Source organism: Anguilla anguilla, chromosome 9, assembly GCF_013347855.1.
Source record: "Anguilla anguilla isolate fAngAng1 chromosome 9, fAngAng1.pri, whole genome shotgun sequence".
In the NCBI taxonomy this organism is placed as follows: Eukaryota; Metazoa; Chordata; class Actinopteri; order Anguilliformes; family Anguillidae; genus Anguilla; species Anguilla anguilla.
The window spans coordinates 11,795,251-11,820,734 of NC_049209.1; the positions used below are offsets into that span (position 1 = coordinate 11,795,251).

At 40.0% G+C, this 25,484-nt stretch overlaps 1 protein-coding gene across 1 annotated transcript in view; it reads left to right on the forward strand.

Annotated features, from left to right (window-relative positions):
- The window catches only part of LOC118236723 (X-linked interleukin-1 receptor accessory protein-like 2), a 140,041-nt gene extending 115,158 nt beyond the window's left edge, over window positions 1–24,883 (forward strand). The window contains exons 7-11 of the mRNA XM_035435307.1: window positions 10,570–10,699; window positions 12,967–13,112; window positions 15,732–15,872; window positions 17,130–17,300; window positions 19,215–24,883. Of these exons, the coding sequence (XP_035291198.1) occupies window positions 10,570–10,699; window positions 12,967–13,112; window positions 15,732–15,872; window positions 17,130–17,300; window positions 19,215–19,909 (1,283 nt within the window). The 3' untranslated portion in view covers window positions 19,910–24,883. The remainder of the gene's footprint in view (window positions 1–10,569; window positions 10,700–12,966; window positions 13,113–15,731; window positions 15,873–17,129; window positions 17,301–19,214) is intronic.
- The last annotated feature ends 601 nt before the right edge of the window (window positions 24,884–25,484 follow it).

Genomic DNA, 25,484 nt, shown 5'->3' on the forward strand with positions numbered 1-25,484 from the left:
GCCAGTTTGTATGTTGCAGCTACTTGATCACATTTTCAGAGCTGCCACAGCACAGAGAAGAATAAGATGTAGGAGGGAGAGAGCCACAAAAAAGGTGTCTTTGTGGGTTATCCATGTCTGATTGGGCTGGAGCTGCCTTCAGTGTTGTTATATAGCCTCGTTTCTCAGACGGTAGTTATATGACTACTGTCATTTATGTTTTTGCCCGATTAACAGCGAGCAGGGTGTGATTCATACATTTGTTCAAAAACAAAAGTCACACATTTCTTTATCAATAATGGAGTTAGCAAGTCAGCATCAAAGTTTCACGCAGTCCCTCTCCCGCTAGCCCTCACCTAAATAGCCTGTAGGTGATTTGCCTGCGGGCATAATCACATAATCACTGCTAAGAGTAGGAACAGAATATGTAGGAAGTAGGAAGATAGGAACATAATATGCCTCTGTAATCTATCATTGAAATATCTGACCATACACTATGTATTTTCTATTCAGTAATAGCTTCCTCGGAATGCTATAGTCACTTAGGGTGGCTACACTGTAGTGATAAGCTCCTGAGGCTGCCTAACTGCTTCGCTAACGGTGAATTCAGAGATCCGAGTTCAAGACCTGCCAGATCCTTGCCTTTTCACTGGTGAATGGCTCCGATGGACAGGGCAGTGCCCCGCAGGTGTGGCTTCCTGTGAGTGGCATGCGAGAATGAGGGCGTGCTCCGTGGAAGGTGGGGAGTAGAGTAGCGATATACTCCTGAGGCTAACTGCTCTGCTAACAGTGAATTCATCTTTAGTGCAGTGGCTAGTGCAGCCCATCCCCTGGAGACCCAATGTTCGAGACTGGTCTGATCCCTGCCATTACAATATATTGGATTTTTTTTTTTTTTTTTTTAAAGGATGGGGCGAGCGGCGGTTATGAACATAATACTAGGTGGATACATAATCAATGATAGCGGATATAAATACAAAACAGCTAGAAATCTGTTACTCTTGACTTTTGTGTCACTTCCGGTTTAAACCATGCACACTTCTGGTTTCTATCCAATTACAAATACAAATACTTTACTTATCAGTTGAACAAATGCAGATGCAAATAGTGGCGTCTTTGCATGGTGGTAAGCCCAGGCAAGAATGTGCTCTTCTCCGAAGCATGTGATTTCAACTTCTTACCATACTGTTCGTAAGTCAGGCTTGACATGAGTCAAAGGAAAACGCCTTGTTTGCAGCTCAATAGGTGGTCTTGTGGGTGCCCAGTCAACCAGTGGAAGAGGCAAGAGCACGTTGAGACCCTCTAATCACTGCCAAATGAAACCTTTTATTACATGGGTGACATTAGAGTCAATTGTGCATTGCCCTACAGGGCTGTCGGCCACAGTCATCACAGTCCGAATTCAACACCAGATGAGGCCCATCTGCACTGGAATAGTGCCTTTATTGGAGTATTTTACATTATGATGCAAGCCAATGTAAGAAAAGAGTGACTGTGTCATTCATAAATCCATCCATCAATCATCTATACCAGCTTATTTTTGGGCAGGGGCGCAGGGGGTGCTGGAGTCTATCCCAGCATGCATTGGGCACAAGGCAGGAATACACCCTGCACAGGTCGCCAATCTATTGCAGGGCACACACAAAATTCAATCACACACTCATGCCTACGGGCAATTTATAGTCTCCAGTTAGCCTACATGCATGTTTTTAGACTGTGGGAGGAAACCGGAGTACCCGGAGGACACAGGGAGAACATGCATTCATCAATCATTTTATCATCCAATTAACATTCCAAATAAAGAACACTTTCCTCCATCCGCTTGGTGGTGACACCTTTGTACTGTTCCTCTGTGGCTTGCCTTGTTACAGACATGTTTACAACTATCATTTGGCATTTCAAGTTGTAAAAAAAAAAGAAAAAGGAGAATGAAAAAACTGTTAAGTTTTTTAAAGGTCAGTAGTTTCATGATCATAGTTATAATTTTTTAAAGTAAGTTTGTTTAAACCAGGGATTTAGGCAGAAATACATTTTTGTGCAGGCCTATGAAAATGTGGGTAGGCCATAGGTTTTTTCAGAATACATTTTCTACACACGCTGTGTCCTGCTCCCGCACTACTTGGAGCTATCCTATGACAATATTGTATTCCTAACGGCAATGCGGTCATTGTGTGAACTATTCCAACACTTTATGGTGGTACCAAAAAAGAAACATGATTATGTAAATGCACTTTTACTTTTTGAGCCACTATTACAACAAGACTGACTACACAACAAGAAGAGCACAGGCTTTGCATGAACCCCAACCAGCAATACAACAACATCCCTGGAAAGTGTGCTTCTGCTGATGACTTGTACAACTTAGTAGCCCTAATTAAGAGGAAATTGCTGAATTAAAATTGGACAGCTGTGATATACACAATAAAGTCAAGGGAAAAAGATAAGACCAGCAAACTTAAAACCCATACCATCAAGCATTCTAGAATATAGCTTTCTCTGGCACAGGCAGGAAATCATCAGGTATACAACTTTAAAAGGCCAACTATTTTTTTTTGTACACTTACTTGATTTTTTTTACTTACTTAGGACAAACTAGTGGCAAACTTTAACAACCTATTAAGACAGTGCCTTTAGTGACCACATTATACAGTAGCAACATTGCCATGGCGGCCATTAAAAAAGTAGCTACATAATTCCATTTTACCATTATTGTATTTCATTTTGAATTTTGTCAGCTGTCAATAATTAAGCACAGAGGGTTGATGGCAATGTTCTCAAACTGTTATTTGCTGCTTCTAGTGCCTAGAACTGCTGATGTGTAACTGGCATTTTTAAAGAGCAGTGACCTTGTTTTTTAAACAATTGGAAGTAGGTCTACTCATAAAAATTGTATTACTTGCACAAAAATAGTTAAATAAGACAAATAACTTTGAAACAGCTTGCAGCAGTGTATGCTCAAAGAATGAAAGGCTAAAACAAATGAAAATGAAACAAGAAAAGTAATATTTAAATTTTGTGATTAAATTAGTTTTCTGTCTGCTCTATCAGTTTTTTGGGGAACATTTCAGTACAGGGAGTGGTACAGTGTAGCGGAACACCTACTGCCCCATCTCATTTTGCATGCCTTTGTGAGAAAGTCTGAAATGTACTGTATTGTTCTCCTTAAGTGCCATGATAACTTGCATTATCAAAGACAAATGCATTGTTGTTTAAATGTCAAAATTCAGCATAGGAATTGCTTTATAATTGGGCAAGTGTGCTAGGTTCTGAGATGCCTGAGTTTCTCACTTTCCAAGAATATAGTGAACCCCACAGTGATTAAGGACAAATGATAGAGGTTAGATTTTGGGTACACTACACATATTATAAATAGAAAATAAACCTTGGAATGTGGTTACAACATGAATGATATTAATATTTTGGATTATATAAGTATATTTTTCAGTAGAAATTTTTGGGATGTACTGCAGGTCTTCTTCCAGGAAGCGAGTCTCTGTTGCATTAATTATGTATTTTTTTTGTCCATATATAATCAGTATTTTCTTGAGAAAGGAAGACAGTATTATGAAAATGTTTAACATCATGTTTAAACCTTATTTATATTTACATTTTGACTTTTTACAGAGGCTCTTATCCAGAAAAACTCACTCAGCTTTTCATTTTTATTATGTTTATCTTAATCTTTCATCTCCAGTCTTCATCCTTATTGCGTTTGTCTGCCGTTTATAATTTATTTTGGTGTGACTGTGTTTTAAGATTTGATGATCCTCATCTCCTTTGATTTCCTCGGTTCATTGTATTTGTTAATTGTTAATTTGTTAATTTGGAGGGTGTACCCAGAGCCACACTGCGGTGCCAGCGCATTCACTCGTGCAGATTAGGCCGGGCTGTCTCCCGGTCGCCTGCTCAGCACATTTGGATGTTTCACTTCCTGGCTGCCTGCGAGGGTGTTTACTCTGAAGCACACCCCTGGGCATATGCCGCAGCCAGGCCGCAGAACAAAAACAGCCAATTTGACTGCGCAAATCATTCCCGCTTCTTCAGAATGTTTGTTTACCCACTCCAGCCCACTCCTCGGTTGAGACGTCCATTGTAAAAACAAGTGTGAATTTTCTAAAAGCCGTGGTGCTCTTATTAATTTCTGAGCATGCTCATTCGAGTGTAATATGAGTGTAATAGGTGGTGTGCTTCTTGCTTGAATGGCCTTCAGATGAGGCTTTTGAAGTACGGGCTGCACTGGGCGCAGATCCATGCATTTGTAATTATTTATAGTTTGAGAGTGTGCCAGCATGTAGCACACAATATATTCACCCCTATGTAATTGTCAGATAAATTGTAATAAAACAACTGCAAAGGCTTGAGCCATATATGACACTATCTATTAAAGCAGTGAACTGTGAATCGCAATGATATATGTTCCCGTTGACCAAATAAATCCTGTAATCTACCACAAATGAACATACACACCAATGTCCTTGTACTCTGTGGAAGATGTAGTATGTAGCTTGAATTCTGTATGTTAATGCAAGCCTTGTGTCTATTATGCTGTACAATGCATAACTGAAATGCCCTACAATGGTAACTGACATTCTGTTAAAAGTCTCCACTGACTGTTGGAATCATACAAAAGATGCCCTGTTCCTTCTAGAAAATATATTAAATAAGTGTTAAATATGTTCCCTTCATTTGTAAAGGGAAGGTGTCCCAGCAACATATTTATCCCCTACCAGTCTGAGTGTGTGCTGTTTATAGGTGTTAAAATATGGTGGAAGTTTTATCTTGACAATCTTTTCTAATAACAGCCTCGTATACTCTGAGGCAATACCAGTCAACGCAAAATATTTTTAATTTCCCATTAATCCCTGGATATCCCTGACGGGCATAGAGAGCTATTGTGATTAAAATGTGTACCTCAGTGGAAACCTCCTCAGTGTAAAATCCCGCATGTGTGTGCCCATGCTGTGAGATGAAACAGCTTGGATATGAAGTTGAAAGCCATATTTCCTAGCTACAGTGCAGAGGTGTTTGTCACTGAAAGCACAGCTTCCTTGATGGCAGTGTTGATTTTCATTGAGATTCACTTCTGACCCCTTGGACAGTTGTTGAAAGGCACCAGCCAGTTGGTGTTTCCATTGCAATTAAAGCAGACCTCTACCACAGGTACAGGCACATGCGGGTCTTCAGGAGTCGGCGGCAACAAACTTCACGATTAAAATGATTCAGCCAGAGCCTGGAGCAGCGAGGTTCTGCTACTGTGTTTTTCCTTTGATCCGAAGTTCTCATTTCAGTCTGTCACTTTTTTATTCTTGTACAAAGTAATCTATTCTTATTACTCTAGAGGTGGAGTATGGCACCTTCATATCTGAATAATGAGTATTCTGTTTTTTATTATTTTCCCTTAAACAGTGAAATTTAGACAACAGGGATTAGCACTGAAGAACATTGGAGTGTAGATCTGTCATGCATATGCCCTAGAGAAGCAGTAAATCTTGGTATTGAAAATGAACTTGTTTTGTATTTGGGGTACGACTTCATTATGGTGGAAAGCAAAGAACTGGACATAGAGTTCTCCCAGGTGGGAGGTACCTTTCTACAGGCACCTTGCAACTTTCTTCATTTTTTTATTCACTGCTGCAGTGCAAATACAGATGAAAAATGTTTTAAAGTGTGTGTAAGCACATGTGAAATGCCTTTTTGTTGCAGCACACATTTGATAGAGGTCTGCATCGTGACCAGAACCTGCAGGGCCTGAAAGTATGATGTGATCAGACCGAGTATCAGGCCTATTTTTTAGCTGTGTGACCTTGGGTCAGATCAGGTATGGGCCAAACATATATGTCCCAAACATTATGGTGCCCTGAAATGGGGAGCATGTATAAAAAGTGCTGTCATTTCTACTTGGTGAAACCAAAATGTATTAAAAAATATGGTTTAATAAAAACTGAGAATCTGCACCATGCAAATTCTTTGATTACAAAATACTTTTCTACACTTTACTGCTCTTTTCTGGTGTATTGGAACCAATGAGATACTCTCAAAAAGTGCAAACCCCGCCTTCTGGTCATATTGGCAGGCTAATTTACACCAGGCAAGATCAATAGAGCACAGAAAAGTATTTGAATCCAAAACAAAAATACGTATTTTACCCAGGTCTGAATACAAATCTAAAATTGTGGAGTGCAGAGCCAAATAAAGAAAAAAATCTGTCTTCGTCCCAATCGTTATAGAGGGCATTGTAAGACCAGGGTCCACCTGCTTTGTTATGAGGTCTAATGGAAGCAGTTTGAACAATACCGAACTGTCACGTTTCCTGATGTGGCACTGATGGTTTATTCCCAGTTAGCGTGCTTTGGGTGCCAGAGAATCAGTGATGTCAGCTGTTTGAAGTCACCCATTAGAGTGCCTTGCTGAGCCAAACTGTTCACAGCAGCTGCAGTGAGCAGACCTACAGCCATCTGGGGACCGTGCTCCCGTTCCCCCCTTTCACTTCCTGCCGAACTGAAGCCAGGCCCGCAGAGACACTCCTGTACCTGTGCTTACACCTGGCACCTCTGGCGGTCAGTGGGTTTCTGAAATCCGGAAGCTTCTTTCGGCCTGCTCTCAGCGAAGCTGGTAGCTTTCGCTGACGCGCGAGAGAACATTGCACACGTCGCTCCCGTGCCTTCGGCTGATCTGTGACAAAACTTCAACTGCTGTATGGTGTGTCGGTTCAGGCCCTGACCTGCACTGATACAAAACAAGAGTGTTTAGTCAGTCTCTAGCTTTGTTTTGATGAGTCCTTCTTCACCCCCTGTGTCTGTAACATGCCCCAATCCACCAAGTAACTGAATCATCTAGTAACTCTAGGATTTTGTTTTGTTCCACACAAAAGGACTTCCGTTAAAAGGATATCTCACCCAAAAAAATCTAGATATTCTGAATTCCACTCACCTCATATGTTTAGGCTCAGTCTTTCCCACATTTCCTGTGAAATGCCTTTGTGATGGTGTTTCTGTAAAAAATCTCAGTGCTGTACACATAAAATTGAACTGAATTCCATCTCAGAAGGGGCATGAGTACAGAAAAGCTCTTGGGTGCCTCAGGGGAAAGTGTGTGATTCTCCACAGGATAGCACATAATGGCTGTCAGAATAGTCTGAATTTGAAATATATCTGTACAATTAATGGTAGGACCTAATCAGCCATTATTATTTCATATTAAATGACCGTTATGTGGTGAAATGAGATGAATTTAAATCTCAGTAAGGTCCCTTTGAGTGTAGTTTCAGTATGCACTGACTCCCATGTATTTGGACAAAAGCTGTGGAAAGTTTAGAAAGCTTTTTTGGCAGTGGTCACCTATGCGAAATGATAGCCAAATAATGTCATTTGAATTGATTTGCAATGAACCTAATTGTGTTCTTTTTGCCCGTAAAGAGTGACATTATCATCATACGTGTCCCTGTACTTATTGTCCGTGGTCCATGAGTTTTCATTGTATTTTCTTCTTTGTCTTTGTTTTCAACATGGATGATGACACTGCAATTTGTTATTTCCGTGGAAAAGGATGGGAGTGGTTTTCACAACAATACAAACAAAAGGTGCCATACATGTAGGAAACAAATAGAATGTCAAACTGCAAGGGTGAAATGAGTTTCTCTGCAAAAATGAAAAACTTGTCGATTCTGCTAAGAAAAAAATCACTTTACTCTGAAACACAAGACATCCTCCAAATAGTAATGGTATATTTTATTTACCATGTATCTTTCCTGGCAGTCAAGGCAGTGAAATGGAACAAGATACAAATAAACATTAAGCAATGCATAAACGACCAAGGCCTTACAAAAACAAAGCCTTTAGAATAAAAATACCTTGACGAAAACATATCAAGGTCGTCAGCCCTGTCCTGGAGAGCCATAGGGTCCAGTGATTTCTTTGTTATTCAGCACTTAATTGCTCAATTAAAACAGTCGATTTACACCGAATTTCTCTCACCTTTTTTCTAGGGTCTATATTGGCAGCTGATTTTAGGGGTAAATCAAAAACCAGCCAACCCTGCACCTCTCCAGGCCAGAGATAGTTAGTCTGTGTGTCAGAGGTGGCTATCAATTAAGGATCGACAAAGTGAATTTTTTTTTGCCATTGCCAGTTGTTGCCTAGCTCTATTACTGCAACATCTTCAGTCTGGTAGCTTGCAGATGAGTACACACATCCCCCTAAAGCCTGTGTAGCCAGGCTTCGCTGTGCTGTCACTGCACTGGAGAATGCCTTGTTTACACAGCCTGCAGGCACCCAGGTTGGCCAGAGGGCTCTCTTGTGCACAATGGGTAGTTCCCTGCCGAATGAATCCTCTCTTGCTCGACAATGGTACAGCTAATTACGTGCCACCTTGCTGCTGCCCACATCCAGCACTGGCAGAGTCAGGATTTATACAGTTTCTCGCTACACTGAGAATCTGTGTTTTTGCAGGCCCTACAACATGCCTTTGAGTTTTTATTCCAAAATTACAGTGCCACAAGATCAGTCAGGAGAAAGTAAAAGTTAAGTTTTCCAGTTTTCAAGTTTGAATATTGAAGGTTGTTTACTTCACTCACCTTGACATGGACAGAAGCACTGTAAGATGGAAATCAGAGTACAGGTACAGAAAGGTGATAATGTGAATGGAAATAGGATTCTGACTCCCAAATCAATTCTAAAAAAAGGAAATAAATGAAAACAATATGCACCCAGTCACCATGATCTGACCTGTTATTTGCTACATGCTGGCCAAATTCCAAACTTCCATTCAAATGAATGATTTTTATTTTAGTGTTGATTATTAAACATAAAACATGTATTCCTGTTTAACTTCATTCTCATTTTCTCTCGAAAGAGAAAAAAAAACTGACTCCATCCCCATTTCTACTTTTTAATCGCAAAACCTCTGTGTTTCTCATGACCGATTAATCAGAGGGGGCAATACCCTGTGTTCATTGCAGTATAGGTTCAGGGCTCACCTGTAACTGAGATCTCTGATCTCATTTTGACTCCCTGAATAAATAAAGGGCAAATAAAATTGGCCCTGCCACAATCAGGCAGACCTGGCACTACAGACTGGCTGAAAAATTTCAGTGGAAAGGTCACCTTGGAGAAAAGAGAAAAATTAATAAGATAACAGGAAATCTTTTTTCTCCCATCCATTCTCTATTGGGAAAAGTTAAAGCAAACTCATAATAATTACTTTATTGCCTTATGTAATATACAAAAGCCTGCACAGCTCAGCTCTGACAGATGGAAAACATCTTCATGCAAGTCTTCTGCAAGATGACATTCTATCATTTTCACATATCTTGTGACAGTTATAGAATTATGATACATTGTGTTTTATAGTTGTAGATGAGAACTGGGGAATTGGATAATGTCCCAGACAGATTCAGTTATATCAACACCTTCATCAAACATTGGTGACGATCTTGGAATTACTGTAAGGACATGGCTAATGCTCAAGCATTAATCTGGCTCCTTGCCCATCTACAAAAATAGATCCTCCACAATACAGTTTTTTTTGGGTGAGTTAAGTGGTAGCAGAAGGTTTAAGAAATGAATGTCTCTATTGCCAAACAATTATAATTTAGAGGGGTGAAAGGATACTTAATTGACCAGCATCAGATGGCCACTTTACTTTGCTTATGAACAATTATTTAAAGTGATAAACCATTTATGTGAATAGATACTCATTTACTGTGCAACTGCAGAACTTTAACATGCATCCAAAAACTCACTTGAGATGGGAAGGCACTTGTGATGGTCATCCCATGCAATTACGATCTATCTTGCACTCTAGTCTTAGGCACGGGTTCCTTTATGTAAGTGAAATAAATTTTGTGGAAAGACACAAATCAAATGTTCCATACTAACCTCTCAGTTCAGCGCAACTGAATAAACTCGGACAGAAATCTGCCCTCCTTATGTAGGCGAAAGCTGAGGTGAAAGCAGAGAGAGTTACAGATAGATTTGACTGCGGTACAGAAATTCCTGGGCAGAGGATCAAACCCCCAGCTGCAAAGGGGATTTGTATATGGTTTGAGAGTTGGCCGCCCAGCGGGCTGTGTCATACAGTTAACATACGACTTTATGTAGCGTTCTCATCTTATGAAAGCATCTGTTCAGCCAACTGCTACTTTCACATACGCAGCTTTAGCAATCATTTTGTCAAGGTTAAAGGTGCCACTTTATTTGTCTTAGGAGCTGAGGTGTAAACCAGGGGTGGTGTTAAATATTTAATGAGTGTGGTCCTAGATCTATTAAAAGGCTTGTTTCTTTTTTTTTTTTAAGTTTTTTCCCTTAACCCATGGGGTCTGGGTTGTGTTCTTTGATCTTCAGGGTAATCCTCTGCCTTTGATTGGCTCTGACCAGCGTGGGTCCCTGAACAGCTGGGAGTTACAAGGACTACCAAACACTGATGGTGCTGAATAGACGCCTTCAGCGTTGTGCGAGAGGCTGAGTTCTGCATGGCTATGCAGTTGTGCTTGGCCATGGCGTTAGAGGCCTTTCACCAAATGAGTTTTCAGAGTTGCACATGATTGAGCCGCGCAATATGACGGCCACCGTTTCACCCCCTCCCTCTACGCAGGTATGCCACTCAGTATCGACTGCAGGGCCTTTTTCGGCTACAGCGGTGAATCCAGACCCATTATCTACTGGATGAAAGGGGAGAAGTTTGTGGAGGAGCTGGAAGGTCACATAAAAGAAAGTGAAGTCAGGTAAGGGCGCTTACAGCAAAAAGGGTGGAGTGGGGTATTGTATTAGATGAAACTGCCTGGACTACAAAGGATACATTTTTGGCACATCATGAAGAGAGTTAAAACCAAAAAAAAATTTTTTTTCACAATACAAATTTTATTTGAGGAAAATTGGAATGGAATGGTTTTCAAAATCTATATTCGATGTGCCGTGCGAGACATTATTTTGGCGGCTGACAAGGATTTTTTCAATGCCGGTACAGTGGGTCCAGACCCTGGACATGCCTCCTGACTGATTAAGGCAGCTTACAAGCTGTTGCTCAGTCACATGGAGGAAGCAATTATATTTCATAAGACACATTTCTGAAAAGAGGAGCAGTTACATACACACACTGCCCACTGATGCATGCGTACACTGACGATGCACACCTGAAACGCGGTTGGTGTCTTCAGGCGATCAGGTGTGTTCTCATGGGGAAACCGGAGTATGGTTCTTCCATACGATTTTCTGCCCCCAAAAACCAAGAGGACAGTGGGAGAAATTAAACACATGGGGCTACTACAGCGAAGCAGGTCGATAATGGACTGCCCTGTCGTTGGGGTTCTGGGATGAATCAAAATTGAGTTACTGTGGATGTGGAAGGGATACGGAGCAGCTTCCTGTTTTTAATCTCCCCTTAGTCCACATAAGATGGTGGGGAGGATAGAACTCTCTAAACCCGTTATTACCCTCATAAAACTGTTATGTCAAATGAAGCAGTCCTGTTTAATAATAGAGCACTGCATTAAAGTCCACAGGACACAGAGGTACACCTCGTGTTGCACTTTGTGACGATAAAGTGCACGGTGACTTTCAAAAAACAACTCATCACGAGGCAGATCTTTAAATCTCAGTCTGCTTTCTGCCCTATTAATATCCTGCCATGTCTCCTACGGGTGACTCTGGAAACAATAGCAGAGTTTCTTCTCATCCCTGAACCGCCGCAGTGTAAAATCCCCGAATTTAGACAGAAAGCTGGTTCTTCAAATTCCCTCAAGCCTCTTACCAGGGAGACAAATGGGCAGAAACCTCGGCATGTTGGGTGAGGGCTTCATACAGAGGAAATAAGAATGGCAAGGAATCGTTACAAGCTCCCTTTCTGCAAGTTCTTTGTGAATGAGAGATGTTTCTTTTGGTGGAAGAATTAAGAACCTTCTGAAAAAAAGAAAAACATGTAACTACCATAGAACAAACAGCAAGCCCACTTTAAAAAGAGACATGCTTTAGCGTCCACAGAGCACAGGTCAGGGCATGAAGACTGAGCGAAAACCCATGACCCAGTTTCTCAGTTCTTTTCAGGGATTAAACAAAGTGTATGCTGCATTGCATGTGTGTGTGTGTGTGTGTGTGTGTGTGTGTGTGTGAGAGAGAGAGAGAGTGTGTGTGTGTGTGACCATCAGTGTGAACCCACTAATTAAGGATTATCGAAAAAAAAGGTAGGAGTCCTCACAGCTCTCTCAAAGTCCCAAGTCACTGATAATGCGGAAAGCTTCTTTTATTTTTGTTGGCAGTGAACCCCTCCTGTGAGACATTTCTGTTAGTATCTCTGACCGATAGGACAATCCAATGGCCTGCGCTACTCTAAGGCTAATTACAGCATCTCTGACAAAACAAAATTTGACACGTAAATGGTGAGGTTCTCTTCGGGGGCTGCAAATGTCTTCCCCCCTCCACCACCAAATGCGCTTCCCACCCTGCACGAAAGATAAATCGCAGTTGGACTCACTCACTCTGCAGACAGGGCCATCAATCTCACGCTGTGACGACAGGCGGGCAGGTCCGTCTGGCTAGCTTTTCCCAGACTGCGGACAAGTGCCCACCATCCTCCCCAGGTTAACGGGGATTGCTGCTAACCGCAGCATCCCCAATGCCACAGACCGCAAGTCAATCACCGCTGATAGCCAGGCTCCCTGAAGCCGCAACCTGCGCTAAAGAAGCAGGGTGTTCATCAAGTGCCTCATAACGCGCGGTGGAGGCACGCGCCTTAGACGAGCGCTCAGTGCGCGCGTTAGCATGGGGGAGGTTGTGCTGAGGCTCGTTATGTTTAATGACATGTTTTCCTTAATGGCATGAGGGAGGCTTTTCTCTGCCCACCGATGGAGACATTCATTGAGGGCAATGGTGATTAATTAGAATGGCCTTGGCAGTGAGCCTTCGGTAGATTCGGCGAAACTGCGCTTCTGTCCCCCTGGTGAGGTCACGCGGGCCCCTAAGCCTCTGGTTGTCCGAATGTTCCCCCACCCGGCAGGGTCCTCAGGGAGTACCTGGGCGAGAAAGAGGTGGAGCTCTCCCTGACCTTCGACGCCGTGGAAGAAGAGGACATGGGCAGCTACACCTGCTACGTGGAGAACCACATCGGAAGGAGTCATGGCAGGGCCATTCTGCAGAAAAGAGGTACTGCTCAGATAGTCCACTGTGCTCCTTGAAGGGAAGACTGAAGGTTTTCTTGAAACGAACAGTGGCTCACATCCGCTGTAAATTACCGTGGCTATTCTTAGAACGGGAGTATCACGAAGGGTGCAAACTACTCTGCCCATATGACTTATTACAATGTGGAGAAAGGTGCTGGCAGGTGTGCTCGTAAATGCTCAGCTCAATGAGGCAAACTTGACCAGACACTCTCTTATGTTCTCTCTGATTAAAATCTCACTGAATAGTCCCAGAAGCTAATAATTACCTTTGTTGAGATTTATTCAGAGATTTAACTAGATTTTCTTTCTTGAAAAACTCCCTGAGTGCGAAGAGTATGGGAGGAAGCCAAAATCCCACAATCCTTCATCCCTTCAAAGCACCCCACCTATAAACAGAATACACAATGTAGTGCACCATATGTTAATGGCTTTGTCAATCTAATGAACATCACACTCACACTAAATCACATCTTAATACAAATGATGCGCATAGCATATATATGCTGTGGATATGAGATGTGCAATGTAAATCAGTATATCACACTTCATAAATATTCCATTCATTTCTAAATCCTCATCTGGAACTCATAGTCTGGATATTTTGGAATCTGGTAAATATGCTTCATACACACTTTGAATAATGGCTGTGTTGTTAAATACAGTGCTTTTAAATTATTTCAGATTGCATGATCTTGAGTGACAAGATGATATTTGACTGAGATCTGGAACCGACTCTGATTTTACAGTTACTGAAACACAATTATTGAAACAGTATCTACAGTATCTTCTAAAACATCAAAACCCACAATAGTAATGTGTTTTTTGAAAACAATATAATTTGGGATTGCTTTCACGCAAAATTCAAATATCAAGCACATGCCTGAAATATTAATCTCTGCCATTGTTTTAAAGCAACCAATCCCCAAGCACGTGTTAGGCTGCCAGCGAGTGCTACTGAACAATTGAGCAAGTACAATTACGAGAAGGAAAGGCGCAACCAGGAGGTGCATGACAAGGAGGTTCCAAAATTATATACCCATCAAATCATTGCCTACAATGACAGAAGCAGGGAGAAGCCTGTATATACTGTACTGGAAAATAAATCTGTGTTTATTCATGTAAATGTTGCTCAACAGTGATACAGCCATTTTATTTCTATTGGATATAGCTGTAACACAATAAAATAAATTACCCAACTCCTACTACCATACATAACTATTCTTTCTGACCATGCGGCTGACAAACTGGAGTATAGAGACCTCTACTGGTGTGAATTAACATTTAATCTGGTGCACACAGTACTGTGGAGTCTCATTAGAATTTAGAGGTAGTGTGATGACATTTATGAAGATTTTTTCCAAGAAAGTGACATTTCACTGCATATATTTTCCTCATTGAATTTAAGCATGACAGTACTGTATATTTAAATATCCTGTCATACAGAAAAGGACCCAGCAGTACAAATTGCTCAGTAAAAGTCCAATAGTGAACATATGTACTCTGTAAGAGTTGATTTAACACTGAACATTTTACTGTGTACTGCTGTAGCAGGAGGTATAATTTCTCATCTGTCTGCGTTTCAGGCCATGCAGTCTCCACTAACCCTCAAAGTGGTCTTCACCAACCCTGGAAATCAGGGGTGGAAACGAGTTGTGATTTCATCTTCTCAAATGGCAGGGACAACAGTCCATTAATAATTAAAAAATGACAGTTATCACAGTTATCCATTGCTTTGACTGATGTGTGAATGTGTGTGCTAGCCTAGTGCCCGTGTGTGAGGTTCTGCTTTGAATCATCCCCTAAGAGGCCCACAAAGCTGCTTTTCTGTAAACACAGCAAGCGTAAACAATCACTCAGTCCAGAAAATAACATTAAATCAGTACATGGACTACCCCGCACAGCAGAGTCAATCTCTCACATCTGTTCAGTCCAATGATTTGAGTTTCACATTAGCTAAAACACCTCATTAACAATCATGAAATGACTATTGTTGTAAATGATGTGCACAAGTTCATACAATTTAATTGTTATGTGCTGCCATACTCAACCTTACTGTAAAACTATGTTTTTCCCTATCACAATTGTTTTGCTGTTGATCAGTAGAAATTATCTTTATAAATGATGTTGGACTGTTTACATCATGGGTGTTTTTTAGATTCTATCATAGATTCATATCAGCCATATTAAACTAGGGATATGAAGTTATGCAGACACAGTAGGAAGCAACTACCATGTGAAAATCCAGCAAAATAATACATTCTTTCATTTTACTTCACACACAGAGTTAATGTTTGTGCACATGGTTAATTTTTTTTGGTCATAACAATGGCAGGGGTTTTCTGTCACTAGTATGCATGTGTTAATTACAATGCACTGAAATTAGCATAGATATGTCAGGCAACACAGTGAAGGCAGTGATCCCTGGCCCAACCCTGTCTACTCTGACTGCATGCCACTGGTTGTGACCCACGGCCATGTTCCTGTGTCACAAATATGTGTCTGAGATTACTGGACTCCTTCATGCTTTGCTTTGTACAGATTTTCTCCAGCCTCACATTTGACCTTTGCCCTTTGTCCTTTGACCCTGGGATACTCCCCACAGATATGCGCAGATTAGAGCTTGCCGGTGGCCTTGGGGTGGTCCTGCTACTACTCGGCCTCCTCACTGCTGTCTACAAGTGCAATAAAGTGGAGCTCATGCTGTGCTACCGCAAACACTTTGGGAGAAGTGAGGCGGAGAATGGTAAGCCCGCACCCAGTCTGTCCCTCAGATCTCCTGAGGGGCAAGTGTGTGTGACATCGCAAAGAAAGCTAGACTTTCCAGAAACGGATAACCTGCAAGTAAAACTGAATTTGACCTCAGAAGGCTGTTTTGATGGGTGACATCTCAGTTAGTCTGAAATGGTACTTCAGTCTGTAATCTTTGCTTGAAAGAACTATTCTCCCAAATGTCAAAAATGTTTTTTCCTATCCGTAAATTATTATTCAAACACTCAGACCATGATGTACATAATACTCACTTGACATGATAATGCTCTTGAGAATTATTCTAGGTGATGTAGAATGGAAGAACTCCATTCCTGTTTGAAAACTGTACTTACATTGGCATTCATGCTGTCAGCTGCTTGTCATTATATTTACAGTCTTAAAATCAATCAACTCTGTGTGTGTGGGTACTTGTTCTTTGTTACTGTCACTTTGGCTTCTCTGATTTTTTTTTTTTTACTTTATCTTGAAAGCACAGTCATATCCTTACTTCCCTTGTCTCAAGTGCCCATGGGTCACAGCAAATGGTATCTATGGGATGTTTGCAAAATGCTTGCGGGGAACTCTGACAATGCCAAATCAACTTTTCCGAGCATATATTTCTTGTGGGAGAATACTAAAATACAATAATCGTAAGTTACATTGTATAGTTTGAACTGATTGAAGATTGAATTGTGGTGAAGTTTTTCTTTAATGGCAGTACAAATCCTGCTTTATTCTGTCATAAACATGAGTAAACGTTTCAACAAAATCATCCATACCTAGGTTTTGTATTAATAACTTCACAAGACTATCAAAAAAAGGTGAGCCAGGGTAAAAGTTCTTAATCATAGCAGCACTATTGTCCCTCAACGACATTAATAAAGTGATGGGATCTGGGGAACTGATGATGATAGATGTTTTGGCACATGCAGTATATCATCTCTGAAGAGAACATCACTCAAAATCTATCACTGATCGGTTTGTTAAAATCTCAGATATTAAACACTGATACAATAACACTCAGGTGTATGATGATAGGTACCTTTTATTTTATTTCTGTAATAAATGTATATATATATATATATATATATATATATATATATATATATATATATATATACACACACACATTTTTTTACTGCACAAGGTATGGTTGGAAAAGGGATGAATATCTCTGTTCACTCTCCGTGCCACTGGTTGGGACGTGACATTGTGATATTGCTGTGGTCAACATAACTCTTTCTGCCAACAGACAACAAGGAGTACGACGCATCTCTCTGCTACACCAAGGTGGACCTGGGCCTGTTCGAGCACGACTCGACCGAGGAGGAACAGTTTGCTCTCGAGGTCCTCCCGGATGTCCTGGAGAAACACTATGGGTACAAAATCTTCATCCCCGACCGCGACCTCATCCCCAGCAGCGGTAAGCGATGGCACTCATCTCACGTGACATCGTGTGCCAGTGTCGGTTTCTTTGTGGCCATTACACGGCAGTCAGAGGAAATGTTTAAAATTGTATGCAGGGAGCTGGAAGGGTCACATGTGCTCTGCTGTCAGTCTTATTCCATGGGCCCTAAAGCAGCCATTCTTATCTGCTGGTATATTAAAAGTTGGAGATCTACAAAACTTGGCAGATATGGAGATTTTGTGCCCCCAGGATGCAGCCATCAGACTTCACCTCCATGCCTATTGGCTTTTTTGGAAGGGCTGCCAGAAAAAAAAAAAGCCTTGAGAGCAATCAACAAAAGTAAGCGCTTGCAGTTCTCTGAATTTGTGTGCGCCAGTGCTGCCTGAATCCAGGCAAAAGTGTTTTGGAACACCAAGAATCACCCAAGACTCTCTGAACCCCCCTCAAAAAAATAAATTAATTGAAATAAATAGATAAATAAAAAGTTTAAATGATACGTATGTGCACACTTGTTTATATGTAATTTCACTCTGCATCGGCTGTTTTGCATCAGAGTATGAAGTAAGCTTTTATCTAAATTGATCCCAAGCCTGTTAGAATCTCCAAAATTACATCATTGCCATCCAAATTTGATCACATACAATTTGAAAGAAACACCAGTGTTTTCAATGATGCAAAGAACTGAAATACACGCAGGATAATTTTGTTTGCGTTTGTAGACAGAGAGCTTGCACACATTGGGTACTGCCATTTGTCAAACACAGGCCAAGGTCCCACAAAGCAAAATAAATAGCACAGAGGGCTTTCACTAGCTTTTGTATACACTTGGTTTGAGGGTTTTATTAATAGATTTATATTATAAGCAATAAAATCTCTAAAGCTCAGTACAGCTTGTTCAAATAGGATTATATATACACCACAAATTGACCATGAAATTGCCATATTTTGTCCCTTTTTTATTTGGAAACTAGTGCAAGATGAATTGAAATAAAAAAAATTTAAAAACATAATGTGGCACCATACAAATCTTTAAATGTTCCTCTAAATGTGTAAGGGCATTCTCTGAGATGGCACTGCAGTGCTGAGCGCTGTAAAACAACACTATAATAGTTTCAGAGCAACTGTATTAATAAGCACAGTTGTGCTCATTTTGCTGATTTGAACCCTAGTTTTTCACATTCAACGGGATTTTGTAGCTCCCCAGAGTGGCTTAGAATTTGTCAAATGAGGGTTGGACGCTGATGTCAGTGGCAGCCAAAATGGAGGGGGGTTGATGTGGGCAGTGGGGGAAGTGATGTCTCTGCAGGAAAGCACAGCAGCAGGCATTTGGACAGGAGTGGACTGTAGAGAGCAATGTACAGGGGAATATTGGTGTGCAATGTTGACAGGTGTGGTGTGAATCACAAGGCTCCTGCGAGGAAGGCCGAATGTCGCAAGGCCAATCATTGTATCTATCTTCTGGGAATGTGTCACCTGCAAAGATCAAATGTGTCATTTACGCCCATAATGAGTCATAGCCAAGGTAACGGTAGTTTCACAGTAGTCCTCAGTCAGCTTTTCTTTCTGTTCATTCAATGAATTGTTCTGTATTTCTTTTTGAGACAATTTTTTTCACTACTGGCAATTCTTATGCTGTTTAAATGCCAATCAATCAACTACATTTCTGTTATTCATTATTCCTGTAGAGGAAATTGTATGGGACAAAATGTTAAATATTCTGTATTTAAAAAAAATTAATACTCAACAATGGATTGCATTGTGTTACCGCCATTTCTAACCAACTAGCTAGCAATTTCAGGCTACTTGGCCTTTACATTAAATACATTACATTTTAACAGATGTAAATGAAGGGGAAAGATGACATGTCTGTTCTTAGCATGTTAAAAATGTCTGTCTCATTCAGCACTCTCTTACTGCATTGGCTTGCAGGGTATGTGGAGGACCTGGTGCGCAGTGTGGAGCAGAGCCGGAGGATCATCATCGTCCTGACGCCCAGCTTCGTGGCAAAGCGCGGCTGGACCATCTTCCAGCTGGAGGCCCATCTCCACAACATGCTGGTGACCGGCGAGATCAAGGTCATCATGATCGAATGTAGCGACCTCCAGAGGGTCATCAACTACCAGGAGGTGGAAGCCTTAAAGCACACCATCAAACTGCTCTCCGTGGTCAAGTGGAGGGGCCCCAAGGACAATGAGCTCACGTCTAAGTTCTGGAAGCGGGTCCTGTGCGAAATGCCTGTCAGGAGGAATGAGAGCCTGTCACGCCGGCAGATGCTGGACTCCGGGGAGCAGGGCCTCTTCGCTGACCTGCACGGTGTCTCCACCATCGCCATGACCTCCGCCTCCGCGTCCCTGGTGCCGGCCCACACCAAGATCCCCAGGTTCGACCAGATGAACCACACGCAGAAGAAGCACTACTGCCGCAGATACGATTTTGACAATGGTCCCACCCCGATCCGGGTGGCCACGCTGGGACATCGGCCCGTGTACTGCAACATCCCCATGACTCTGCTGAATGGACAGGTGGGCCAGCATAACTCCACGGTCAAAAGCAGGTCGGAGATCCTCTTCAACAGAAAGTTCATGCCCCTCTCACAAGAGGGACTCACAAGTGATATCTGGTAACTCACCACCTCTGGTTTTTTTTTTTTTTTCTTTTCTCATCTGCATGATAACTTTTTATTGCTTATTAAATGTTGTCTGGAATTTATTTATTTATTTATTTGCTCTCAAAATCTATCCATTCCTGTTTTTGTTCTTTAATGTCTATGGAAATTTTTAGGTACTGTAAACTGAAAAATGAGGGTCGCTCTAGATATAATTTTCTGACTTGAATCTTCCTTTTCAGAGATAGGGGTTTTTAATTTTCAAGGTGGTGTTATTATGGATTTTTTGTATTCTGAGGCATATAGAATGATTAATTGGAGACTTTTGTCAGTGTATGAGTGTGTTTGTGTGTATTTGTTAAAAGCTTTTGAAGGGGGATTTTAACATTACAGGGACAAAGGGACTTCTCATTGCAGCACAATTCAATTAAGAAAATAAGCCATGATCCAGTTTATACACGAAACTGTCTGAACTTAATGGAATATAACTATATGAAAAAACATATCAAACACGACTACATTCTTGTATATTCTCAATATGCCTGTCATCTGCTTTATGCTGTAATCTTTAGCTTCCTTTGTCTATTATCTTATAATTGAATTAATTTAGGGTCTCTTGGTCTCTGATGTAATTAAAAAGGAAGGGTATCATTGTGCTAGAGCAAAGGTTACTTATGTTTCATTTAATATTGCCTGTAACAGTTTTATTGCAGTTTCTATAAATTTGAGTCTAGGAACGGATGTCATTTTGTACCATGGTATTTACATTCGCCCTCTAGCAGATTTTCCTCTTGGGTAGGGTAGGGTTTGGGACTAAGATTAAAACAGGAGTAATGACTTGAATTTGGTTAAGTAATAGTCTTCACTCCCAGAGTCATCCAGAATTAATTGGATCCCTCGTTGATAGAAAGCAGCACAATCCGTCCTCATTTCTAGTCCCAGGACAGGATTCATTAAGCCTAATTTTACTTTCCATGTTTGCAGTGGGCATACAGCTTTACATGTTTTGAGTTATTTTATCTGCATGATTTTATAACTGGCCACATCCATTACTAGTTCACTTGTTAATTCCATGATTGTTTAATGAATAAGAGTAGTTGATTGATGGATCATAAAATTATGAACCACCACAGTAATAAGACCTATAGCCCATGTCAAGAATTTGTCTGGGTGTACTTAATCAAAATAGCAATATTAACAAATAATAATAATAATAATAATAATAATAATAAGTTCAACCCTGGCGTAGCTACTTAAAATAATCTAATGTTTTGGGGGTTAGGACTTTGGTAACTCAGATTTTTAGGTGTGAAGCTTTTCTCCAAGACGTTATGAATTGAGCTACACCGAGTGGCTAATGTGTATTTCTGTTTCAGAACTGATTTTCCCCTCATACGATGAGAAGCCAATTTTATGGCACAGACCCAATGGATGCATGTACTTTCAGTTTTAAAATGATTCTCCATTTGATAGAAAAGTTAAGTTTAAGTTTTAAGTTTAAGAAATCGTTTTTTTTCCAAACTGCATTTTAATGCCTGAAGGTTGTTTCCACTATTTTCCATTATTATTTTTACATCATTTTCAGACGTTGACATTAACTACACAGTAAAATGTCAAGTGTTAATTCCATTCCTAACAGATATTCCAGAGTGAGACCAAATGTTATTTCTTAAGAGCTGGACTAACACTATTAGAGTTGAAATAACACATGACATGTTACTGTGTACATATCAAATGTTCTGTATATCTTAGTGACTTGGGAAAATATCTATGCTACACCATGTTGGGGGTTTATCATGGTGCTCTTTTTAACTCCTGAATTTTGTAAAAATGTGTGTGTCCTATTCATCACCTCACACATGCTAATCCAGCCTACATTAACAAGAGGGATGCCCAGTCATTAGGTTTCCAGTGGTAGGGTTATTGATAAGTTCAGCCAGGTTATCATTTTTAATTCCTCCAAGTTTAGATTTTTGTGTGTGCAGTGTTATATGCACGTCAGGGGTTAAGTTGTGAATAGCAAGGATCGGGGGTGAGGGGCAAAATATAATCTCCACATCAATGCAGTAAATTTGTGCTCTTTTGAAGGCCATACTATCACACTTCTACCTCTGCAGCAGTCCATTTGCGCAACCTAATGTGCAGTTCACTTTTTGGCAACCATATGGCTACTAACTTCTTACTGATCACATTAGAAATGTAAATTTATCAAGTTTCTGTTGCAATACCTATGCGCCCAGATACCCTATGGTGGTAATTCATCAGGCCAACATGTTTACTGTAGTCTTTTGTAGTCACCTGTAGTTGCCTTCATCCCTGTGTCATAGACATTCTGTATAATAACAGATTTGATTCTGGTTGTACCTCATTTTGATACACAGTAAAATGTTGAGTGCTAAGGATTTTTTCAGCATTTTCTTGGGTGGAGCTTGATGGTGGGAACTTAAGCAGGCAACCTAGCATTGTGTTTCATTGGAAAAACAAATTCTTTTTTTACATCATTCTTTTTTATATATATAGAAATACACTATAAGTCTCAGTCATGATCTAAATCAATAAAGTTAATGATCATTTCCATCACTAGTACAACTGGTGCATCTAGTTAGCTAGCCTCATAAGCTTTGTGAGGAAAATTAGCATTAGCATTTTCATTAACGTGTCTCATTGTACAGCAGTGTACCTAACCGGTTTATCAGGTTAGGTTATGTCTAACACTATAGTGCTACATTAGTTAGCCTCATAGGCTTTGTGCGGTAAATTATTGTGAGAATTTGTGTTAACCTGTGATATCCAATTGTGTTGTATCTAGCTAGCTCCATGAACTAGCATCATAGGCTTTGCTGGGTAAATAATCACAGATTTGTACCAAGCTGACAGACCTGTGGCCATGCTTACAATGTGCCAGACCAAGCTATGAGCTGTCATTTTTAGAGATGTATGAATAACACCAGTTGCTGCACTTGCAGCAATAGTTTTTCCTTCATCTTATTTGAAAATGCAATGAAATGAAAGTTCACCCCGTTTGCACTACATAATCTGATGTTCACTGCAATTTTCAGCTTCACCACTGCAATGGTGATTTTGAGGCAAAGACTTCTTTATTTCTCTCTTTCATACAGGTATTTGTTTTCTCTATACTTTTGTGCCCGTGGTACAAAAATTAAAAACAGAATTATAATCCAAATTTGCACATGTATAAAGCACTGGTAAATGATGTATGATGTGGTACAAATATACAGTTGACTATGGTGGGCACTATTTACGGTTTGTTTAATTGATTGTAAATTAATTAAATCAATGACCATGATTTTTTGAAAATTGATGAATATGTAATTTTGGGGTAATATACATGTATATATGACCTTTGTATATCATATATGATCACCTAAGATCATACTCTTCTGTTGTTCTTACTGTATTTTATAAGACCAATAGTTAATCTTATCTCGTATATAAATAAAGAATTCTTTTTTTTTTTTTTTTTAGCTTACAGCTCCGTGTGGGTTCTCCTGGTGATTACATGGCTAACTCATTTTAAAAATTCACCCTTAAATGTTGTGATTATCATCATCATAACAGTAAAAAAACTATTTCCTTTAGAGAATGTATAAGTGCTTTAGTTAACACAGATCGGTAAAAGCAGTGTACGTTTACCATGACTATGGTACCAGGCCATGATTCATAAAACCAACGTATGCATAGTACCGTCATTGTTCCATGCTTGCAGATATTTGCACAATATTTTCATTGTGTTACAACGCTCTGTATTGGAATACACTTCAGAATAAATGGTCAGTGTAGGTAAATCCAAATTCTGGAAGCGAAGGCTAAATCTGAACAGGTGTGTGTTTAGTTTGCGGACAGACTGTTAAGTGAAGTTACAAGGTGATTGAATTTGGAAGGTGCATAGCCTTGGCTTTTCATCAAGCTAATGCCAGGGTCCTAAATCTGATTTCAGCACCAATCAAAAGGCTCTGAAGAGAGCAGCAAAACAATAGGGAATATTTTGAAAGACTAATGAAATTAAACTTTTTTTTTTTTTAAATAAGTAATTAAAATGACTACATAACAGATGGTCTACAGACAAATTGTTAAATTAATTGTTATGTGTGTTATATGAAAATAAAATTATAATCTGTTCAAAATCACATACTACATAAGTGAAAAGTAGCTGCCTTCTAGGTGGCATTTACGAAATTATGTATGTTTAAAATAACTTTGCAAAACAATCATCAAATGAGTGTGAGAGTAAATGGTGAGTGAACTGTGTGTGTGCCCTGTGACAGATTGACGACCTGTCCAGGGTGTATTCCTGCCTTTCGCCCAATGCACGCTGGGAAAGGCTCCAGCACCCCCCGTGACCCTGCCCAGGATAAGCGGCTATAGTTAATGGATGGATGGATGGATGGATGGATGGATGGAAAAATCATCAAAATTAACAGGCAATTCAAAAGTACTTTAGCCATTATAAAGAGTTGCAATAGATTTAATTCATTCACACTTTAGCCCTTTACCACTTACCACAAAAAATGGCACAGTTGCATAACATCAAGCTTGCATAACATTGATGGATAGATTTACTACAAATTAGCCTGCATAAAATGTAATATTTGTGTAATTCCCAGGAGAACATACAGTATATGGTATTCTTTATATGGTAGCATTACCCAGAGTGCAAATTTAATTTTTTATTCCATACATTTCAGTTCATTTTCTCTTGCCTTTGAGCCAAACAAAAAGTTGCCACTTCAGTCCTCACACTTTTTAAAATAGTTTTGCTATTTCTGTTTCTATTGCTCCAGATTAATACTGGTCACATGTACACTTATCTTTCAGGCAATGTTATTTTTACTTGTACTCCCCACTCTATTGAAAATTTGTATTTTGCTATTTTAATTGCTGAAGTCAAGCAGTTGGACAGTAGGTGACTAAGATTTGGGGGGAACGTTTTTTTTTGTTATTATATAGCTATTAATAAACAATAATAATTACATGTTTTGGGTCTGATTTCTGAGTATATTTCTGGGATTTAAGCCATTGTTGAAATTTTACTGAAGGTATTTTTTATTTTTTTAACGTACAAACTCCCAATGTGTGTCAAGGTTCATTTGTTTGGGCGTTATTTTTTGCCACATGCCAGAATTTATCCTTAGGATACAACAAAGCAAATCCCACACAATGAAAAGAAAGGACAAAAGGAGAAAAGAGGTACCACAGTGCAAAATACCATTCTGTTCTCTCTTGCTACTTGCAAGAGCCATTATGCTAAGGAAACTGCTATTCTTATTTGGTCCAACATTCTCCTGATGACTCATTAAATGTTATATTTACTCAGTCTACATTAGCTATTATTCAAGTGCATAAATTCAGATAACTATAGTAAATGGAGGTGTAGTGGTGGGTCTCTGTTTATGAATGCATGGAATGTCTGGACTGGAATCAAGTTCATTAACGAATGTGAAATTTGATCATTCCTAACTTGATTTTCAGAGCTTCCAGTATATTCCATTATATAGGTGATAATTTAAGTAGTAGGTGTTTCAGAAGTCAGGGGTTCTATGCTGCTGTTCAGTCCTGTGAGACGTATACGTCTC